Raw genomic sequence first — 24,617 nt, 5'->3', positions numbered from 1 at the left:
TGACATTGATTTGTATTAATTGTACATATTTGTACTTGATTTCTTCAAGATGCTGGCTCTCTAAGATTCTTACTGTTCTGTTGGAAGCCTAATTTTGACGTTACTTAATAGCTAGTCGACAAAAAGAAGAGACAAGCATTCGCAAAATTTTGGATCTACCAGTTTCGCTCTGACGACTAAGTATTATATTCGTTCGCTATTATGCGTGCGGAGAAGCTTAAATGAACTTTTGGAGATTTGTAGATTTAATTGTACAGCTGGAATTAAAGATGACGTTGAGTGGCGTCAAGTTCTTCCGATCTGCTCGAAGCTCGTGTAATTGTTAACTGTAATTAACTATCCGTGACGTAGAATTGCTTTTGAAATTCGATTTGTATTAATTCTACATATTTGTACTGGATTTCTACCAAGATGCTGGCTTCGTAGAAGCTAAGATTCTTACTGTTCTCTTCGAAGCCTAATTTTCTCATTGCTGTCAACTACTCGACAAAAAGAAGAGACAAAAGACAGACACTCGCAGAATTGTAGATTTAATTGTGCACCTGAAATTAAAGATCTTTCCATCTGTTCGAAGCTCGTGCAATTGTTAATTGTAGTTCACTATCTGTGACTTTGATTTGTATTAATTGTACATACTTGTACTTGATTTCTTCAAGATGCTGGCTGCCTAAGATTCTCACTGTTCTCTTCAAACCCTAATTTTCTCATTGCTGTTAACTACTCGACAAAAGGAACACACATTGGCGTTTTAGCAGGCACTCGTGCTTCTTTTCTCGACAGAATATGAAATCTTCAAAACCCTTAAAAACTAATTATACAGATTTGTTTAAAACTACGTCTTCCTCTGCGACTGGACTGGAACATCGAGTTTGTAACGACAGAGGAAATAAGAAAGGCGCGAGCAAACACGAAAGATATTATCCTTTTGCACTCTGAATTTTATTCCAATTTCGTTGCCAGCAGCTGCCAACGCTTTCAAGTGTTTTATTTGAAATTTACTTGAACCAAAAACTAAGACAATTGAAATAAATAAAGGAAGAAAGAAATTCACTCAAATACCAGTTTTATTCACGGTATTGTTGTATTTTCTAATTTTTAAGTGTATGATATTCCTCGATACAATCTCCACGATGCAATCCTGCTTTTCTTCACGTTTCACAAAAAAAAAAAAAAAAAACGATATATTAATGATATTCTCTTTCAACCGAATTATAACAGACGTTTCTCACAATGTTGCGTATGCACGTTACGCCTGTCCAATTTTCGTTTAGAAACAGAAGATGAACAAGCAATACTAACGCATACACTGCCACAGACACACACACACATCTATAGGCAGAGGTATCCTTTGTCGAAGGAGCTGCTGAGATAAAAGCTGATGTCGAGTGAGTGACACTCGACATAAGAGCGCAAAGGATTAAAGCTACGGACCAGCGGATAGAAATAGCAGAGAAAACTTGGAAGCTGATCAACAACGATATTTTATATAATTCAAGAGAAACGACCTAGAATTTGAAAGAATGTGGCGCAGATACCTCAGGAAGATTAAGAACACGGGTGCCAAGTGTGCGGAGAACGTGCAGCGTCCAACATTCTTCTCCGCAATTCTTCGTCTCGTCGTGGCTTCATCCGCTTTCCCATCTACGTACACATGTTCGTAGACAATCTGGTGGCCGGGTTCCGGCGTATTTTCCCTGTCGGTCGTTTCCAGGCGCAACAAATAATGCCGGGCCGCCAGCATAATCGCGCCACGAAGAGAAAACGCTGTCGAGAGATTTCGTCTCGCGAATATTTTCTGGCCAGCGACGCGTTCACCGTGGCCGCGTGTGGGAGCGCGCTACGATTACCGAACATGGTCGCGCTATTCCTCGCGTTAACCAAAGTATGAAAATCCACACAGCGGACCAGATACTTTTGCGAGATGAAAGAAAATATGAGAACGACGGCTGCCAAGACATACAGGCGGAATCTGACAAACAGTTTGGGCTAAAGTTATCGAAGCAGTGGGAAATGCTGAACGTCATAATATGCCGCATAAATTTAGCAGCTTTGCTGAAACTGTAGAAAAGCTCGCTACGATCTTCACGATTCCTCTGTATCTCGTGCAAATCGATATTTTCAATAATTTTTTCCTATAAGGACTGCACTTAATCTCCGAGATATTCGCGAAAAAATGTCGATACCACTACGCTGAACTCTGCCTATAGATGTGCGTCTGTGGCGCATCTATGTACGCGTCAGTATTGCTTGTTCATCTTCTATTTCTTTTTTTCTTATTTATTTACATGTATTTTACAATCAATTCTCCCATTGAGAGTTTTGAGTAAGTTTCTCTGGCGTGGCACAGTGACATGGCTAATTATTTATAATTAGTATAATTAGATAAGCATAATTTATAAATAATAATATTATAAATAAGTAAATATTACTTATTAGAAACATCTAGTTGAATCCAGTGCTTAGGTCTAACGGAGAGTGTTTTCTTAGCCTGCGGATCTGGTCCGACGTATTAAGTAATTTAGCAATTAGGAGGTTTCCATGTTTGTTCACTCTTTTGATATATCTATTGTTACATTTTGTTATTTCTTCCTTGACTGAGGGTATCTTGAGATCGCGATGTATTGCTTCGTTGGCAACATACCAGGGATCTTAGCGTTTTCGATTGGAAGCGCTGAAGTATTTCAATGTTGGAATTACTTGCTGTTCCCCATAGTTGGATTCCGTAGGTCCAGACAGGTTCTATTATGGTCTTATAGAGTGCAATTTTGTTCTGCGTGTTTAGGTTGGAACATTGGAATTTTTTAAGTTTATGATATGTTGTTGTGTTGTTTCCATGTCAAGCTCCTGTCCAGAGTCATGCTCAGGTCATGCTCACTGAGTCCTTGTTAGGAATTGTTATATCGTTAATGGTCACCTCAGGGCAGGTTTGTTTTCGCAGCGTGATCTTCCATTTCTAAACGAAAATTGAACAGCCGTAACGTGCATATGCAACATTGTGAGAAACGTCTGTTGTAATCTAGTTAAAAGAGAATATCATCAATGTATTTTAGGTTGTCCGGAAAGTTCCTTTCGTTTCGTAAGGTGATAATAGATGAGCAAGAATTTCTGTTTTACATTATTTTGTTGCATTAGATACGATCCATTTCGTTCTATTTCTATTCCTATGGTCGTGCATAATTCAATAAATTAATATAAAACAAAAAACATTGTGCGTCTATCATTTCCTTATAGAACGAAAGAAACTTTCCGGACAACCTAATATGGATTGGCCTTGGGTTTGGGTTTGGGTTAGATCGGTCAATTCAACTGGTTCTTTAGCAAATTAAAATACGCGTACACAATAATGGACTTCGTACTTGGATACTTATCGCGCCACTAACAGCGGAACATCTTCTGATAACGAGAGATAATTTGTGTGGAAAGGTGGCAATTATTCATAAGCGAACTTGATAAATTATCCAAATTGAAATTCAAATAAGTCTACGTTGCCCAAGCAAGACAGTAAACTTTAAAGCGAGAGAGTGATAGAGTTGGCGAATGAGAAGATTAGAAAGCGTAGTGATCGCGACGCAAGATTTAGAAGGTTGGGAAATTAGAGAATGACAGGTTTATTTGAGGATGAAAGAATTAGGAGACGGAGGTAAATAATGGAAAATGGGAAGAGGCGACTTGGAAATTGGCAGAGCTGAAAAACAAGCCGCCAGGGAAAGAGATGGGTAGCTGACGACAGGACGGCAAACGAAAGGCTGGAACGTGAAAGTGGAAGCGAAAAGAGAAATGGAAAGGGGGACGAGATGGCCGAGGCCGATGGTAGATGGAAACGGGCGAATGAAATGGAAAATGGAGATAAATAAGAGATGGATAGAAATGGTGGAAGGGAGTGCATGAGTGTCGCGGAGGCGTGAAAATGAGTGACGCGAAATGGGGAGCAATGGATGACGCGGATGAGCGAAACTGAAGGAAACTCGAGGCTCCAGGTACGAGAGTTATGAGCGGTGTATGTTAAACGGGGATTGTTAAGAGGATTAAAAGGCAAAAATGTTGAAAATTTATCTCGTTGCAGGCGCAATTGTGCGCATTACTGTTTACGTATTTACATTTCCAATTGTTTTGGTTCATAAAAATTGCCATTTAATTCTCTCGAATGGTTTCATGATTATTTCACATTTAATTGTGACATCGCGTTACATGAAATTGGGCTTTACATAATTACATTTCCAATTGTTTAGGTTCGTAAAAATTGCCTTTTAATTCTCTCGAATGGTTTCACGATTATTTCACATTTAATTGTGACATCGCGTTACATGAAATTGGACCTTACATTTTTATATTTCCAATTGTTTTGGTTCATAAAAATTGGCTTTTAATTCTCTCGAATGGTTTCATGATTATTTCACATTTAATTGTGACATCGCGTTACATGAAATTGGACCTTACATTTTTACATTTCCAATTGTTTAGGTTCATAAAAATGGCCATTTAATTCTCTCGAATGGTTTCATGATTATTTCACATTTAATTGTGACATCGCGTTACATGAAATTGGACCTTACATTTTTATATTTCCAATTGTTTTGGTTCATAAAAATTGGCTTTTAATTCTCTCGAATGGTTTCATGATTATTTCACATTTAATTGTGACATCGCGTTATATGAAATTACACTTTACATTTTTACATTTCCAATTGTTTAGGTTCATAAAAATGGCCATTTAATTCTCTCGAATGGTTTCGTGATTATTTCACATTTAATCGTGACATCCCGTTATATAAAATTGGACTCTAAATAATCTTAGCGTAGGTATCACGTTTGTACGAAAACTTGGCAGCAACTTTTCTGCGACAGAGAAACTAATTAGCGTTCAGACCATCGGTAATAAATTTACCAGAAATTACAGGAAGCTTGAGGTCGATAAAACACGTAAAATCCCGTTCGAAATTATAAAATACTCCTTAGATCGCCACGTGCTATTAATTTCTCCTTCCACAAACCAGGAATATACTTCCGCAACCCTTACAGTTACTCATAGCCTCGTTAACCGTAAATTTAGCAAATTGTGAACAGCCTGAACGAAATTTCCCGCTCGATGAACAAAAGTAAAATTGAGCAGGGAAAGGCAGACGCTCGAAAGAAGTACTCTAGCAGGCTACAGGAGAAAAGGGAAGGAAAAGGTGGAGAGGAAGGGTCGTTAAGGCGAGACAAAGACGAGGCCCGTAAAAGGGTGACAGGGTAATAAGGGGAAAGCGTAACTAATAAGGAAACCAGCTGGGAGAAGGAAAAAAGAGGAAGCAAGGAAAACAGCAACACGATGCACGAGGCGGAAAGGGGGAGAATTAATGAAACAAGTAAACTGCTGCACGCTGCAAGCCCAACGCTGTAATTTACTTGGTCCGCAAACCCATACGTTCTCGGCTCTCCTCTCGCTTTTCTCCATTCCGCCTGTTTTCCATCGGACGGTGCAGTTTCCATTCGAGTTCGCTAATTCGTATTCAGCAGTCCACCTACGGAATCGGAGTTGCGATACCGCGGCGACGCCTCCGCAGCCTGGAAAATTGCTTAACGCGATTAATTCCACTCGTCGCTGATATTTCTTTCGTTAAACGGCTCTTACGGCGAAAGCTCGGCGAAAAGGTCAAAGCTGAACTCTGTCGGTCACGGCGGAGAAGTATCTATCGGCGCGTAAGTGGAACGCGGAGTTTAATAGGTTCGTGGAGGGAAATTTGAAGAGGAGGAAAAAGGCACAACGAACGCAGTTTTATTTATGAAAGAGATGCGAATGGATTTTTAATGAAATAATTGGACCGCGGGTTTTTACCATCTTCCTCTATTTTCGAATATAAAGGCACTCCGCCGATAAAACAAATATGAAAATATGGCAGGAAATTCCCAGTTTCGGATATTCCCGCGCGTTACATGCTCCGCGTGTATTTGCGCAGCTTTTAATTTCGCGAAAATCCACAAATATCCACAGACTGGTAATAATGTTAAACGAAAGAATATTTAATTTTGGATATTCCGCGTCATGTAATAAATCCCACATATCCTCTGTTTTTCAGTTTTCCAAAGCTTTTCAATTCCATAAAGCTGAACACGCTCAGGTCTACAAAGACTTGAACGCGTTTCTCGTTAAAAGAAACATCGAAGCGCCATCAAGCGGTAAGATATCGTTAAAAAAAAAATAGAACACGACGCTCGAATGCTGATTTTACGAGGAAAACCTTCGGCTTTCCTTACGCCTGGCCGCTGACTTTCCGCGCAAGCGAACGATAGCAGGACACGTGTATAGCGGCGGCACGTCTTGCGCTGCAGACGGTGGAAAAAGTTGGCGGAGAAACGTCAAACGTAGTCGCTGGGAAATTGATTAACGCGATTTACTTGTCGAGCAAGATTTCCCGAAAGCTAACGTGACACGTGAAAGCTGACGTTTGCCTGAAACGGTATACGCAATAACGGATCACGGTCGACTCTTATCTGGTACAGCGTGGAAGGTGAAGGGTGGAAAAGTTTATTGAAAATACGGCCACGTTGGACATTCGATGAAATTGAAATTGATTGCTGTCGATTCTCGTGCCGGTTGATTTTCGAGAATTACGAGTAGCGTGGCAATTTTAAACAAGAAAGAAGGTGAGAAGAAAATATTGATATGGAAAGAAGAAAATATACAGCGAGGTCCGCGACAGAAGGAAGATTGGCTTTAAAATAAAGATAATATTGCTTCGTATAAAAAATAGACGTAGAATAATAACGGAATGTTGGAATTACAAAATGAGAAACGTAGCTGCTGTTATTTTTCCCTTTTGTCGTAACTGCGCTCTTTTCGACCATGCGGAACAGTACGTACCAGCGGGAAATTTGATGCGAACGAATTTCCATACGTAATATGCGATAACAGTGTACATTTTACACGTTCATTTAGCAATAATAATTTTAATAATAAAGGCGGAAAATCCTGTAATTTGCAATTTACAACTTAGCGATTCGCTGATATCTTTAGCTGGCAGATGAGGACGCAGAAAATGGAATATGTCAGGAATGGAGGAATAAGCGAAGGATTTATGAGAAATTTGATCGACCAGTAAATTACTTTTTAATTTAATGTTATCGTAATTAAATGTGTATTAAAACCTGTGAAACTTAAACGATAATTTCCTATTATACATTGAAACGCTGACAAATGCGATTTGAAACAGCCTAATTTCGGAAATTAATATAACAAAAACGATATATAGCGCGAAATTTGAAACTCGAAAAGGTATTGCGCATAAAGAAAATTGCGAGGAAATGCTTATCCATGTAAATCACTGGCGGAAATAAAAATACCGCGCCGGCAAACGTAGCCACGAAAGTAACGCAATTTTTAACCACGTGATCTCCGAATTTCCTCCAACTTTGGAAAAACGTGAAATAAGCGGACAGTTTCACAGGCGACATTTTTCCAGCAGCCTGGAAATTGAATCGTGTGTCAAGACGGTTGTATACAAAGCGGCTTTCTTCGGTTAGAGGGCGGCCGAAGCTGCGGCGAGACCAGCTTTTGTAAACGAGCTTAATACGAGCAAAGCTCGGGAAAAATTCTCGTAGACTTGTTTTTTCCCTCGTGTTCTTCCGTCGAGGCAACGTCGGCGAACCGCGGTCGCATAAAAACCGCGTAAAAAAACTCGAGAATCGCCGCTTTCTAACAGCATCGTAAAATACGACCCGCGGAGGACCTCGGCGACTTTTGCATCGCAATTTTCCAGCCGTTCGTTCCACCGCGCGAATCGTCCCGCCGTTCCTATTGATCGGTGAACTTTAATAAAATTATTCGAACGCCAACGTATCCCTGCAAAATCGCGCTTTAATAACCGCCATTATCGTTCCAGCCTCTCGTCCGCTTATGCTCCTTCGCGCGGTTGTTTAGATAAAACGAACAGTCGAACGAGTTCATCGAGAACTCCTTCCCTTTTATGAATATCACCGTTATAACACGAGTTACGGGGTCGTAGCTTTTTCATTTCTTCAGTTTTTACGCGCTTCTGGCGCATTTTGTTTATAAGACTTGGCAGAGATATTGCGAAAGCGACGATACTTTGCGCGATTTTCCACGACAGAGAGACGGTAGGATTTGTTGGAACAGCAGATTCCATGAGATTAACAGTAGAACTACCACATCAGTCAAATCGACTGGTTTTACAATTTTGCTTTCAAATTCCTGCTTTGTGTTATATTTTTTCCGCAATGATGTAATGACTTTTGCAACGATAAATAAAAGAATAATGCAATGAATTTTATTTTGTTTTTTTATATACTCAAACTGAAAATAATTTTGTGTCAAGGCTAGTTATATCAATAGCAGTGAAAATGACTGGTACTTGTCTTTGAAAATTGATCAAGTATACTCGAACTTGCCTAATTATCGATTAGATATACTTAAACTTAATCTATGGCTAATATAATATAACCTACATAATATCACACTAAAACTACCACACCAGTCAAATCGACTGGTTTTACAATTTTATTTTCAAATTCCTGCTTTGTGTTATATTTTTTCCACAATGATGTAATGACTTTTGCAACGATAAATAAAAGAATAATGCAATGAATTTTATTTTGTTTTTTATGTACTCAAACTGAAAATAATTTTGTGTCAAGGCTAGTTATACCAATATCAGTGAAAGTGACTGGTACTTGTCAAAGTGTACAGGAGTCCTGCAATTTGTTCATCGAACCCCAATTAACCAGTTTCCTCGTTTTCTACAACTTGTCACACGTTTTTCAAATTTTTACCGCGTATCGTTCGATATGACGATATCAGTTATCAGGAAAATTCCGGATCGATCGCTAGATCGCTAAATGCTAATGCTAGAAATACCACAGCAGTCGAATCGACTGGTTTTACAATTTTATAAATGTGTGAATCCTCGTTTAGGTCGATCATGGTCGCAGATGGATTAATAATAGCAAAAATGTACCACATAACATGGAATTGCTTCTGTGAGAAAGTAATAAATCAATAAATATACAAATATTCTGTTATTACGTATTGTTTAAAGACCAGACATTTTCACTGGTTTTGGTACAAATAGCTTCGTGTTAATTACCGGTAGTTCTAGTGTTAATATACAATGGCACGTGCGAGATTAACATACAGCTCGTGCAAGTAATCGAACATTTAGCGTGACATGTTTTTACGTACGTATCGTGTGTGCTGCAGAATATTTCGATATTGCATTAATGTTACAATGAGACTGGAGTTTCTTCTAATACGTGTACGTAATATATTTACAAATATATAGACACCAGTGTATTTTGCGTGGTACGAAACATTTTCAATTTGCATCAATATTACAACGAGACACGAGTTTCTTTTAATACGTGTCATATATTCGTAAATATATCAACGCTATCGTATCTTGCGTGGTGCGAAACATTTTCCAATTGGATTAATATTACAACGAAACACGCGTTTCTTATAATAGGTCGTCCGAAAAGTTTCTTTCGTTTCATAAGGAAATAATGCACAACATTTTTCGTTTTATATTATTTTATCGAATTACGTATAATCAATTTTGTTTTATCAAGATAAAAATCACAACGTTCGACCAGATTAAGTTTCGTGTTTGTATAAATATGCGTCGTTGTAAAAGACGTGTCTGTAAAGGAAAGACACTTTCCGTTCAGAAGTAGCCAATGAAAGTATGTGGAGATACCAGTGTTGATGTCGTTTATCAGGTTCCTTCAACACAACGAGGATTACTCGTTTGTTCGTTGACTAAACATTTTACACGACGATGTATAATTTTTAATGTGCCACGAAAGAATATTAAATTCTTGGAAAATTAAAAGAATATTAAATTGTTTGGAAGTAGAAGATTCCTCGTTTCGAGAACTGCTTATCAGTTAAATTAATATGTTCACAAGTAGCCAATGAAAGTATGTGGAGATACCAATGTCGATATCGATTACGTAATTTTACACGACGATGTATAATTTTTAATGTGCCACGAAAGAATATTAAATTCTTGGAAAATTAAAAGAATATTAAATTGTTTGGAATAACTGAGAACTGAGAATACTTTTTAACTTTGGCATGAAAAGTTTTGGCAAAAGCTGCAAGTTTGATTAGTAAAAAATTGTATTTTATATCTTCGATTTATATCCATACGTAGAATAAAATTCCAGCGATTTATCTTCTCCTATTTAGCTTGGAATTGGCCATGTTCAAATCCTCGAACCTGATTTTCTCGAAAACTAAGCCTCGAAATAATTTTATTCTGTATGTTCTTCTTATCTTTTCGCAAGAATTGCCGTATATTATTCACTCTGTTATTCTTTACGAATATCTCGTGAATCTACCACGTGATTAGTATTCCAAGTTACGTACATCCAATGAAGGAAACAACTTCGCGTGAGAATGATCGGATAAATAACCATTGGCCAGTCGCTTGTAATCGGATTTTCGAATGATACGAAAGATAATGGAGAAAAAGAGAGAAAAAAAGGAAAGAAGGCGTCGCTGTCCTTACGGTTGAAAACTACGCGTTAAAACGAAATGGACGAGATTGCAGCGAAAATTTGTTCTCTTTCGAACGAAAGTCGGGTGCTCGCGAGAAATCGAGATTTTATACAAATTGCAGAGTATTTAAAATGGCACGACCGCCGTGTAAAATCATTCTGAACGGCCTCTGTCCCGTGTAATTTTGCCGATTTAACGACGCCCCTGCACTCCGCCGGCCATTTTCATTTCGACGATACATTCCGCGACAAACAGAAATAAAAAATGGTAACAATTTGCAGCAATTTAGCAGAACGACAAAGAGCCACGGCAATTCCATTTCCCGTTCGACTCGCGGCCCGACCATTTCATGCAATTTCTCGCCAACCACCGCGCCGGATGAGTTTCCATCGTCGATGATTAGCGAGAAGATTTCGATCGCTTCGAGACGCACGACGAAAGGATTCTCAACGCGAAGCTTCTACAATTCCTGACTTTACAGTCGCGTATTATATTATACTTTGGATAATCGACAGTGCAAAAAAGAAAAATAGAACAAATGGACGAAAATGAAAGAAAGTACGCGACGTAAATTTACAAATAGGTTTACGAAACTTTTCTTATCTCGTCACGGAGAAAGTTGAAATCTTAGGAATTGCTCGAACATCGACCTCGTTACAGTAGCGTGCAATTATGAAAGGAACGGGCTCGTTGATTGCGCTTATCTCGCACTGAACTTCCACTTGGAAGATCGGTCCTCTGTACGACTATAATATCGCCAAGTTTCGAGACAAGGGTTGCTTCCGTGCCGCGCGCTGATTGTGGCACGTGTAAGTTTTAATTGTGAGGCAGCTTGAAAGCTGCGCGACCCTGGAACAGCCGACTTGCGTGTTGTTGCTCGGCTGCCAACGAATTTCGATTGGCCTCTAAAATAAACTTCGATATTCTCTCACCGACGTTCGCGTGCTCCCGCCAGCTTTTCCACCGGCGGCTTTCATAACAACTTTCCTCTGCAACTTTTCCACGATAATACGAAGCGGAATTGTCACTCATTTGAACGAATACAGAGTTGTAAGAGCGCGCCAGATTCCACTAACAAATTGTTGTTGAATGAGAATATTTTACAAAATAGGTTTCCCAATGATAAAAAATTTCACGGTTCTTCCCCATCATTTTTTTATTAAATAAATAAATTGACAAGCTTATCGGTCTGTATGCAGATTTCCCTTTCGGTTTTTTATTAAACTCGAGCTTATATAATTTGGACAGATAGTTTTGTCGATGTTTTTCCTGATTGTAATTTTATTCGATTAATTTGTTAATAGTATTAATACTTGGAATAATTCTCATACGTAAATAGTATAATTTAAATTTGTCAGGGCGAAGATAAAATGATCTGCATCTGTAAATAGATTTTTCCAGTTTCCAGATTAGTTAAATATTCGATCTTTTCGTTGGATAATTCCATTTGTTTATTAAGTAGCGTACGTAAATCGCAGCTTAATCGACGACTCAGTCTAAGTAGGTTCGTTTAATTGGTAATATTCGATGAATTTTCAAGAGGTCGAAAAATGTCCGGAAGATAGCCAGTTCTTCAAACGAACATCTACAGCTGCGGATTTTGCAAATCCAGTGGAACAACGAAACAACGTTGTTCGGCGTGTGCACGAGGTCCTTGCCGTTTCGCGGTAACTGTTTTCCACGCGCAGACGAATTAAACAACGGGGTTAATCGCGTCGAAGGTTAGCGGTGAGTGTGGTGAGTAATATCGGCTTAGAGCCAGAGGAAAATCCTGGCTCGTGGCGAAACCAGCGTAAAACTTTTTAATTAAGCCAATCAATCCGGTCTGGATTTCGTACGGTAATTCTCAGAATCCAACGCGAACAGGAATCGAAATTCTGTGCGGTACACTCGCGGAATATTCTTACGACGAGCGTAGAATTCGCAAGGTCCAAGCAGGAGTTTCGAATTTTAAACAATTTCGCGTATTCCTTGTACCGATTTCCTTCTTCTCCACGTTCTATTGTAATAATTTGCTTCGCGGATGGTAAATTAACTATCGTGCAATAAATGGGAAAATCGCGAGGAAAAGATTTGCGAATATGTTTCTTGAAAATAAGCGATGAATTTATCAAATTTTATAGACCATCAAACACAGGGTCGTTGAAGAACACTAGCCTAACGTCGACACCGAATAAAAAGGGAATTTTTGTAAAAAAAAAACTCGTCGAATTTCAAAATCTTCTCTCGTTTATCCACCAACTTCGTATGTGTTACGTTTCTATTTTATGAAATGACTATCGTTTTCTAAATATAAACAGAAAGACAGTAACTTCGTGACGTAGCGAGAAAGCGACTAGAACGAAACGCTACAAATTCAGAATCTTTTGCAACGAGCTAAATTAGTAACATTCGTGCGGGTTGTCGTCTATTTTAGCTCATTTTGATAAATGGATTCAAACTGACGGAAAATTTGTATTATTTTTTGTTCGTCTTTTCCTAAAGATTTAACATGTCACTGATGAATTACACGTATTTGCGTCTATTGTCCCTTTCGTGTTCGCTGACAGGTGCGGTAATTAATTTTTATAATTCAATGTCAGCGGAATAATTATTTTTCTGGGCCGATAGATTGATCAACGCAGGAAATCGAGGTACGTGTCTTCAATTTATATCAATTTACACGCGAAACTGAACGAAAAATTCTCTCGTTTAATGTTTCTACCTCGCTAACCCCCCCACAGGGCAGCTGTGTTTAGTGTTTTCTACGCGATAAAACACGTTTTTTAATTTCACGTTGTTCAACGCTTCGGTACCTTCATCGACGTCGAAATCCAAATTCTAAATATTCCATTGTGTTATCGTTTAATTCGTCACAAATCCACCAGACGCCATAGCCAAATTTCAATTGGATCATTTCGAAGTTGCAGCTGGAAAACAGCGTACAATTATCATCGCAATCGTCGTATGTTTCATCGCAATTAAGATAATTTTCCAAACTATCGCGTCAAGTGGAAAATGTGGCACGTAATGTCGTTACTCCGCCTTTTATCCCAATCGACACAAATTTTCCAAAACTCCAAAGAGGATCCAAAAGCTTGCAGACAAGATCAGTGCATTTCCTCGCAACTGTCGTAACTCTGGCAAAGCGTCGCGTGAAAAGGCCACTTCACGAGTGCTGCAAAATACCCCATACGAGATTACTGCCTTGTGGCTGCTTTTCATGCCAATTTGCAGAAGGAGAAAAAAGTCTGCAACGCCCAATCAAAGAAAGAGGAAAAGGACACAAGATCTCGGAAAATCCGTCGCGTAAGATCGTTGGAGCTGTCGTTTCTCTCGACTATCGTCGTGCTGAGCAAAGAAGAAGCCCGGGGCAGCCGAGGGAAACTGTGACGGCCCCCATAAAGTTTAGCATTTAGACAAGAGGCTCTTCTCGCGGAGCGCAACGTCGAGTAGTCCATTACGAGCTGAAGGGAAGGCGTCGATAGTCGTTATCCGCCGGTTATCCCGTTCCTTTTTCTTTTTCGGAGTCTCTTTCCGTTAAAAGGGAACAGCGTGAGAGCCAGATCTCCTCGACGCACCACCTTCTAACGCCATCCACGGTGGTTTCTTCTTACGGGGTAGCTACGAGGTTCGTTGCTCGTAATTAGGCTGCTCTGGAGGATGCTCTTCCGTGGGCCAGCGGCCGAGCAGCGATCTCCTCATAATTCCCGGCTTCTTATCTTCTCTTGGCCGTTCCTTCGCGAGCAAACAAATCCGCCGGAGATGGAGAGAGGCGGCGTGATAAAATTAAGGAGAAGAGAACAGTTCGTTAAGGAGCTGGCGGGAACGTTCGGCTTCCTCGAAAGGCGGCTGCCAAGCTCGAGTGCTGCATTACGATGTTTACCGTTGCTCGATGCCTCGTCGGATATTGTACGGCGATCCTGCCGGCCCTTCACCGAGAACTTCTCGGCCACTTGGTTCCTGTCTGCTCCTCGCGCGCCAGCTCCTGCAGATCGCCGAGGCGTGTCGGATTTCTCTCGCGGTACGCGTCGTTGCGATCGACGATTCAGCTGTTGTTATTTCTGTTTATTTGGCACTTTAATTTTGGCTACTTTAACGTTGCATCGTTGGACGTGTGTTGGCCAGAAAAGTAATAAATTAATTAGTTAGTAATTAAAATAATAGTGGTAAATAGTAAGAGTAATAAATAAATTATTAGCGAACCGTAGTAATTTTTAGCGTAGCAATTTGCTTCGTTGGAGTCGAGACGCAAAGTTCAGCGAAATATTCAATAGGTTTTTTGAAAAACCCGCCATTGACGGAATGTTTGCTTTCTGAATTTCATTTCTATCAATTTTCGTTGCAACTTTTTCATAACCGTTTGCGGCTCTACTATTATATAACATTCTTTTTTTATTTCTACTCATAGAACAAACCGGTGAAATTTGATCGTTGGAAACGCGAACGCTTTATGTTATTTCCCGCTGGAAACCGCGACAGATCGAAGTATCCAAATTTGTTGTATTACGTTTTCACACTTGTCCGCGACAATGTTATCCAAGTCACTCGCGTGTCCGAACATTTTTCAGTCCATGAAATTTATCTTGTTTTAATTATTGCAAACAATGCGGCAAAAAGTGGATCACCGGTGAAAATTTAATAAAAGCTGGCAGCCGCTTTCCATCTGTGTTCCTTATTTCTATTCCTTTTCCAACATTCACCGGCTCAACGAGATATTTATATTTAGCCTCTGTAGTAATATACCGGCGTGATTGATGGACTTTGCAGGAACATGATAAAGGAAACAAGTGGAATTGCGCGAAATCGTAGAACTCGTGCAGCAAGTAAATTGTTAGCTCTTTGAGCAGCAAGTTCTGTTGTACGAGGCAATGAGTTTTGACAGAGTCGTAAGAGTTGATTTATGGAATGACGTATAGCGTTGCGGTCTGACGGACTTACATGCAGATTCTGGGTCACCGTGTATTGGGAAGAAGCGTTCATATTTCTCGTGGCAAGCATCTCAAAAAATATGAACGTTGTATGTCAAGCAGCAGTAGACGGTTTCGTGACAAACGACCATAATCAGCCGTAGTAACGAAAGAGTTGAAATCGCGTCCTGCTGCCACAAGTGCATCGATATTTCGCCAGCGTTGCAGCTAACATCAGACATACAACTGATAATTGTACCATCAGCGTGTTTTATGACCTCTGATAAAGTTCTAGCTATGATGCGTGTGAAAAGCCCAGCTTTTTTCCAATAAAACTCGGCTTTCGCGGGGTCGAGTCTGCAGCCTGAAGCATTGGCACGTTTCTGTGTTCATACACACGCGTCTGTGCTACCAAGCAGTCAGCTGTTCCTGACGAGTATACTCGTCACGAAGAAATGGCAACATCTTACGTTATGACAATGTCGTGCATCGAAAAAAGGAACAAAACATTTTATTGCAACTTAATTCTGTGTTACAACAGCCACACATACTCTGTGTTTGCATAATTAACATATTCTGGCAATGATGTTACACCTGATGACCATAAATCTCGCTCTGTGTGGTTCATTTTCGTAATTCATTTTTGTCAACTAACTCTCGAATATTTGCAGATTACTAGGAACGTGAAATGTTTATGCTTATCATGAAATGGTTGTTTAATTTTCTATGGAATAAATAAACAGTTTTTTCCTTCCTATCTTCTGGCGTTTAACGTGTTTCTTGCACTCGTTAACGTGCAGTTCGCGGAATAATATGTGGTCGAAGTTGATGTGAAAATTGCTAGTTTCTTTATTACTCGACCGAGGATAGTTAATCAGCAAGGAGAAAGATATTAACCGCAACACGAAATAGCAACCGCTCGTTTTTCTTTCCAATCTATTTATCCGCGTCGTGAGGGTAAGATTGACCCTCCTTAATGGCAAATTATATTCTCGTTAGACAGGGTTTACGGTTGTCGTCGGCGGTTTTGCTTTAATAATTCATTATACGCTACATAGATGTTGCAGATTAAATTACGTATAAAGTAAGCAACATCTATCACGTTCTATCATTTAACATCCTAATTCGATAAAACGTTGCGGACTAAAATCTGCAACGTGCAGCGTTGTTGGATTATTGTGCGCAGCATGTTTTTACATTAGTGTGTGTAGTATGCGACAGCTAAGATATTATTCAAAATACCGCAAATAAATTAGCTTTACGCCATAGATTGTAACATAAGTGGGAGAACGATGGTAGCAACGGTTTCTTTAGCCGATATTCTTTCCTTTCGTTTCTCCTACTGAGGGTTCATTTCTGACGGTTCAATTTGAAATATACACGCGAATTCCTCGAATATAAATTGAACGAAGAAATAATTGTTACGAGAGAAGATTGTTACAGCTTCTGATTTATTGCCTATCATAATCAGTTCGCGTGCGAATAAAATTATCCGTAATGGACTATAGCAATAGTTCGAAAAGTCGTTACTTTACTGATAAAATAACGAAGCTTCTATTTTATAATTTTCAGCAAAGGCAACGGAAAAAGAGACACAGGAGGAGCACAAAAAATTCCTAATCGAGTAGACAGTAGACGACTGTCCGAAGAATATTTTAATATCTTAAATATTCTAATATTATGACGAGAATATTTTGAGAGTTTCAGGGAGAGTAAAGGGACACGTATTTGTTCCAAGAAGCGAACATAAAGAGAATTTTGATAATACCAGATTGCTTGGTAACGTAGCGAGTTTTAAAACTGCTGCTCTGTAAAACACAGGAAATACGTTCTTTCTCTGTACTCTCCCGCTGATATTGTTAATCCTCCCCGTGAAAGTTTACGTCCGAGACTAGCAAATCGTCACAGTATTAACGAAAATATTCTCTTTACAAAATACAAAATCCTAAAACTTGTACGATTAATCGTACAAAAAATAAAAAAAAGAAAACAAATCTTATGTCCGATAAAAAAAAAATTGCTGACTGAAAAGAGCATAGACAACGCGAGTACACGGCAATTGCGCGGTGGAGAGCAAACGTTACGAGGTCGACGAAATTTCAGTCGAAATTTCACTCGTGTCCAGGCGAATTCTTTTGAATCGAAAGCCGACATCGACCGATGAGATTTAATCTGTCGCGCGAAACCGCGTTGGCTGTGCTTTAATCCAAAATAGGGACCTATCGAGTGAATGAGAGAGAGAGAGAGAGAGAGAGGTTTTTAAGCCAGCGACGCCGTCGTAACTTTCGAGAAAGCCCTGACGAACTTTGGCCCCATTGCTTGTTGCAGCTGTCCGCCATCGTCGATGGGATTTACGCGGAACACGGCCACACTGCGGGCTCGTTCACACATTTGGCGAGCGATCGACTGTTGGTGGGCGGTGGTGCCGACGCGAGATCCCTGCAGGGCGCCAAGGGGATCAACAACTTCGTCGGATGCCTGAGGAAGGTAAGCGAGATCCGTTCGTTCGTGGGTTCCGCGTGATCCACTTTAACCTGCCGCCATTTATTTAGCGAACGTAACTGTCCGGCCGTCAGTCGCGGAACAAGGTACGCCGCTATCGAAAAGTACAGCGGCAGTTTCTTGCGCAAGAGAAATAATTCTATTTCAACGTTATTCGACTCGTAGGGTTCGGGTTCAGCAAGCCTCTCTATAGCAGTTTCAGGTTAATTAGCGATTTTATGTAGTTAACGATTTCTACGACGATAAAAGAATACTTGGAAGAGGAGCTAAATCGGAGAATTAAAATTGAGTCCTCTAAAACTACTATGTTGAAAATGACAATGTGCGGATACCTCCACATGCGGATGCGTTAGTTACAAAAGGCAGTGATTAGAAGATTGTTCTAGATACAATCGATAGACTCGATCGATATTTTTTAGATGCTCATTCCCCCCCCCCCCCCCCCCCGTAGTCTATGTAGGCGCGTGCAATAAAGTTTTTTTCGGTTCATAACGGAGTGATAGATTTATCCGTGCAATATTGTAATAACTATTGTGATCCTACCTCTGAATATAAAAGTAACAACATATTATTATCGCGTCTTAATACGAATGTACCAGGTATGTAAATATGAAACCGGAATTTTTGTATAGAAAATACACGTTTATTGTATGAAAATGATTAAAAATATTTTATTCGAAGTATTGCCCATCGCTAGCTATACATTTTTCCCACCTGTCTGGCAACTGGTGGATGCCACGCCAAAAAAACTGTCGCTCTTTTGAGGCAAACCAGTCATCGAGCCATTTTCGTACATTTAATACGTACATAATAAAAATTCTCCATTTGGTGGACTGGAACTTGAAGAGGTTTTCAGAATCGACGATCAAGATAATTGAAATAATTGTTGTTTGACTCTGTATAATCGAAATAAATGTTTGCGGATCTCAAGAAAGCTCGGAAGCTCTTACTACGGACGATGCAAGAAGCAGCGTTTACCGAAACACGTCTGTTGGTTGGAAATTCCTGTTCGTGTGAATTCAGAAAAGGGGTGAAATATTAAAACGCGCGCGCGTTTGTCAAGGAAATTTATACGATAGCTAGCTCGTCCCTGTCTTTTCCTTTCTCCGGTGGAAAAGAATGGGCTCGATACACGACGGTACAAAGAAAGTCACGCGAGTGGATTCTTTTTTTTTTTTTTTTTCGAACGATGCCGAAAGTTTCATTTAACGCGGCAGCCACTGGATTTTCGACTGGTGTCCCATCTCTCTGGGGAAATATCCTGGTTCTGGCGTTTCCCCGTTGGATAGCATTGTTTGCTTAATGACGCACGGATGACGCGAAGAGATGATCGATACTTCGCCACGAATAGTCGGAGCATTCGAATTGAATTTTATGTTCGTAAGAAATTGCCTGCTATAAATGTTCATAAGAATGATGTTATCGGCGAGAGCTGAAAGGCAACCAACATTCGTCCGTATCTCCAGGACGAAATGAGATACTGCTGCGCGTGAACACTCGTAGCTTTGTAGAACTACAGTGAGCGTGAGAAGCATTCGTAGTGTAATTAATTTCAACGAACATATCGTACAACGTCGTTGATTTAGAAGATTCTTACAGATACGAAATATGTATCCTTGAAAGTCTGCAGTATAATTTTCATAAAAAAAGAAGAGTGGAGTATCTGTACCCTTTGTCAGAATATTAATAAATATCTATATCATTTTTGCCATTAAGAAATGGCAAAAATGTATACTTAATTAGTATTGTTTAAAACTAGAAGTAGATGAAACTGATAAGGCTTATCTAATATACAGGGGAGAAAATTAATAAGTTTAATTAATAACTTTTATAAAAAGAAAAGTGGAATATCTATATCCTTTGTAAGAATATAAATAAATATCTAGGAAATGACAAAAATGTGTACGTAATTAGTATTGTTTAAAATTAGAAGTAGATAAAACTGATAAGGCTTATCTAATATGCAGGGAAGAAAATTAATAAGTTTAATTATTTGTATACTTACAGATACAAAACATGTATCCTGGCAAGTCTGTAGTATAATTTTCATAAAAAAAGAAGAGTGGAGTATCTATACCCTTTGTGAGAATATTAACAAATATCTAAGAAATGGCGAAAATATATACTTAATTAGTATTGTTTAAAATTAGAAGTAGATGAAGTTAATAAAGCTTATCTAATATACAAGGAAGAAAATTAATAAGTTTAATTAATAATTTTCATAAAAAAAGAAGAGTGGAATATCTATATCCTTTGTGAGAATATAAACAAATATCTAGGAAATGACAAAAATGTATACTTAATTAGTATTGTTTAAAACTAGAAATAGATGAAGCTGATAAGCTGATTATCTAATATACAGGGAAAAAAATTAATAAGTTTAATTATTTGTATACTTACAGATACAAAATATGTATCCTTGCAAGTTTGTAGTATAATTTTCATAAAAAAAGAAGAATGGAGTATCTATACCCTTTGTGAGAATATTAACAAATATCTAAGAAATGGCGAAAATGTATACTTAATTAGTATTGTTTAAAATTAGAAGTAGATGAAGCTGATAAGGCTTATCTAATATACAGGGGAAAAAATTAATAAGTTTAATTATTTGTATACTTACAGATACAAAATATGTATCCTTGCAAGTCTGTAGTATAATTTTCATAAAAAAAGAAGAGTGGAGTATCTATACTCTTTGTGAGAATATTAACAAATATCTAAGAAATGGCGAAAATGTATACTTAATTAGTATTGTTTAAAATTAGAAGTAGATGAAGTTAATAAAGTTTATTTAATATACAGGGGAGAAAATTAATAAATTTAATTAATAACTTAACTTTCATAAAAAAAGAAGAGTGGAATATCTATACCCTTTGTGAGAATATAAACAAATATCTAGGAAATGACAAAAAGTATTGTTTAAAATTGAAAGTAGATGAAGCTGATAAGGCTTATCTAATATACAAGGGAGAAAATTACTAAATTTAATTATTTGCGTATTTTACGAGCCTTCCTTTAGATTTTATTATGGCTCGCATGCAGTCGTGGCATTGAATTTGCCAAATCCTTAAACTACTTGAAATATTCTCCCATTTTTCCTAAGGTCTCTTTAAATCGTTTCTTGATTTGATTTATTTCGTTTTCGTATAATGTTCGGTTAAGCTAGAAAAGTTTACCAAATGTCCAGCTGGACAAATTGCAAAGTACAAATTAAATAATAAAAAAGAATAATAAATAAACACTTAAAAACATCTCCAAAATGAAACTTACGATACGGAGTCAGCATATTTCATCAAGAAACGTTGTATTTCGTAGCTAATGAATCATCAACTTTCGCTTTCGTTCTCCAGATAGAAAGTTGGCTACTTTTTAACAAATAGCCTCGCGGTGATGTATTACGGACATACGCAGTAAGTGCGAGGCATGTACAGTATGTTTTGCATATGTTAGTAAACATAAGTATGCAGAACATATGGACTATGGAAAAATGCAAAGTAGAAAACAAATTTATATAATCTTCTAATCGCGAAACGTATTTCTATCCACATTTCGTTTCTCTATTTGCATTCTGCAAAAATATGCATCGACATTAGCATGCAAGATCAGATATTAGCAATTTGGGGCGGAATTTTCATCGCGAATATTTATGCATATTTATATTATATTTTAGACACACAGACGGAGAATTGAAATATCGATGAAAGAACATTCTATTTTCTAAGTGCAATAACACGTGCTTCGATTCTCGCGTTTTGTTTATTGTAACATCCATGTTCATTATTTTGCAAAGTATATTCGGTGCAAATATACGCAGAAACACGATCTACTCGCCGCAAGTTTCTTCATACAGTGCTGCGAATAATCAGAAACTCAAACCCATTTTCTGCGCTATTTCTTCGATTTATCGTACTGCATTGGCAACTAAGTGATTGCGGATTTTGTCAATATCAACTAATGACAAAATTTCGCGATCAATTAGTTGTCAAACGACTGACAGTTCTCAGCGAAGAAACTAACTTCAACAGGAAATTTAATCTTCGATAAACTTGGAAAAACATTTGATAATTTGATACTATAAACGAGGCCTGTCGATCTTTGCTTTAATTCTACGAAATATCGTACAATGAAATTGCCTTTACAATTTACAATTACTCGCGCCACTGTATAACACGTCAACCGAAACTGCGCCTACTTTAATGTTCGAGAGGCGCAGTCTAAATACGACAGAAACGTTCGTCATTCGCTGAATAACATTCCCTTGGATCGTCTTTCCAGCCGGGAAATTTCACTTGCGTGAATTCGAATTCATGGCCGGCTAGAATATTCTGTAGTGGAATTTAAACACAAGTCCAGCAGCTCTGAAATAATACCGTGTGTCGCGGTTTCGATGGTTTCGTGCCACTTGCCAGAGACAACTCGCATAGCCAAGCCGATTCACACGCTCGCCTATACCGCCGTTAATGCTCGCCAAAGTTGGCGTATTCAGTCACAGGTCTGTCAGAAATCTTAATGAGGTCTTAGCACTTTGATCGTCGCGTTTCAACTATAAAGGATCGTTACATAGAAGCTCGCCTGCCCGAAATCGCCGATTCGCTTTGAACTTTGTGAAATAATGTTGGACGTACAATAGACGTTCGCTAGAAGCTTCTGGCACATCTAAGCGAAGTTTACAGCTCGCTTTTCAGTCGCTAAAACTTGTACGTACGCAGGTTTATTTTATAATAAGCAGATTTTTCTATCCCATTTTCTAGATTTTCCCTAGCCACGTGAAAGTTTAGCACGAAATCATATGAAGTTTAATATATTCGATTGTCCTAAATGTTTCTTTCGTTTTATCAGGGAATAATAGTCGCACAATGTTTTTTGTTTTATATTAGTTTATTTATAATAGAAATAGAACAAAATGGATGACACCTAATTCGATAAAATAATATAAAACAGAAATTGTTGCTCGTCTGTCATCATCTTATCAAACGAAAGAAACTTTTCGGACAACCTAATACTTAGATTTAATCGGATAGTGTATGAATATGGTAGATAAGAACACACGATTTGTTGGATGTTTTTTCGACAGCGTTAACGATTTTTTAATTACAGTAAGACTATTGCCCGAGCCATTAGGAATCAAAAAAGTGTTCTACTGTGAGGACATAAGAGTTGTACACTTATTTACACCTAGCTATTTATGTGCATCTTTTTACAAACCGTATTGAATATAAATAAATATATCCATAGCCTAGTCACCATAGAATTCGTGCAATCTGTCGACTATACGTCTAAGATGTAACGAAACTTCGCCTGCCTGAACGATCCACGCATAGACTAAATACAATAGAAACGTATCATTTGGCGAAGAACTGCCTTTAGGTTCCAGTTTCCATGTACGAAATTTCAGCACTGCAATCGTATTGTGTACATCGTGTTATGTTACACGGTGCACTGATAGCGAGCATTAACATTCACCTAACTTTTTAACATGCAATCGGTGTTGGTCCTCGACGAAGAAATTGGAAAGAATTAACCCCTTGACCTACAACTACGGGCACAGCCCGTAGTACGTGCTACACAAGTCGTGCGAATGGCTCAAAGGCTGCTCGAGCTTGTTTACAAATAACAAATTATTACAAAAATAACTAAATATCGGTGTTGTGAAATTTTCCGTATCTGAAAAAGAACGTCGATGTCGTCATATTTTCACAGGTAGGGAAATTCTATACGATTAACGTAACAAACATACGCGCGTAATTCTCAAAATTTCGTAATCGTTTCACACAAAAGCTACTCTCCGCAAATTCCTTCATCGTTTCGGTTAAATTAATAAAAATTGCCAACACGTTGAACGTGGTTACTTGCAACCAATTACGTCGATCGATTATCCCCCTCAGTATTTTTTTTCGTTTTTCATTAGTGCCCGATAAGCGGTGGATCGATTAATTAGCTTGATTGCATTGTTTATGCAAGGGATGAAAAAGCTGGCGCGTAAATCTGACAGAAGAACGAGCGAATTTTAACTATCCGCCGCGGTTTCAACCTTCCTGATAAATAACATTTCGCCTCTCCAGCGGATACTAAATCGCAATTCTCCGCGTTCGATAAAAGACATAAATCACGGCTAATACGTAATTACTATGTTAATGCGTACGTTAATAATCTCGTAACTGGATTTATCTTTCAATTCAGCCTGTTCACCTGTCCAGCGATTCGCAACAAAAATACGCGATATCCGATCCGATTCTCTTCGTCCACTTATTGTTACGTAAATTCTCATTGCTATCTTTATCGCTTTTACGGTTGTCGCTCTTCCGTACGAGTCCATTTCCTTCGATTTCTAAGCAACGTTCGATAACGTGGCAAACGTTGAAGTATTTTTAAGAGCCGCGATACGATTTCATTTTATCGTTCGCTTGTTCCTTTCTTCTTTTCGCTTCTTATTCTTTGGGATTATCGCTGGCGGATAAAATATCTTTAGCCCTGTTGAAATAATCGTAAATTGTTTGTTACGATGCGTGCTTTCATGTGTCTGCTATTTTTCAATTCTCCTGAACAGATATTATTACACAAACGTAAGATAAATCCGGGATTGTTCAACTTTGTCGATATTTTTCACGCATCTAGCGTTATTAATAGCTTTTTAACCCCTTAACCTACAGCCATGGGCATAGCCCGTAGTACAACGATCGGACCAAACGTAAATTCTCGAACGTAAATCGTAGGTTAAGGGGTTAAGACTG

At 38.5% G+C, this 24,617-nt stretch overlaps 1 protein-coding gene across 10 annotated transcripts in view; it reads left to right on the top strand.

Moving 5' to 3' along the window:
• LOC126926018 (neurexin-1) overlaps nt 1–24,617 on the top strand; it is a 659,019-nt gene that overhangs the window by 345,305 nt on the left and 289,097 nt on the right. For all 10 annotated transcript variants that reach the window (XM_050742092.1, XM_050742091.1, XM_050742090.1 and 7 more), the window contains one exon: nt 17,713–17,871. In XM_050742092.1, the coding sequence (XP_050598049.1) occupies nt 17,713–17,871 (159 nt within the window). The remainder of the gene's footprint in view (nt 1–17,712; nt 17,872–24,617) is intronic.

This window comes from Bombus affinis, chromosome 17 (assembly GCF_024516045.1).
Source record: "Bombus affinis isolate iyBomAffi1 chromosome 17, iyBomAffi1.2, whole genome shotgun sequence".
NCBI lineage: Eukaryota > Metazoa > Arthropoda > Insecta > Hymenoptera > Apidae > Bombus > Bombus affinis.
The sequence above is the reverse complement of the archived record's forward strand: the minus strand, read 5'-3'. Positions and strand labels throughout refer to the sequence as shown.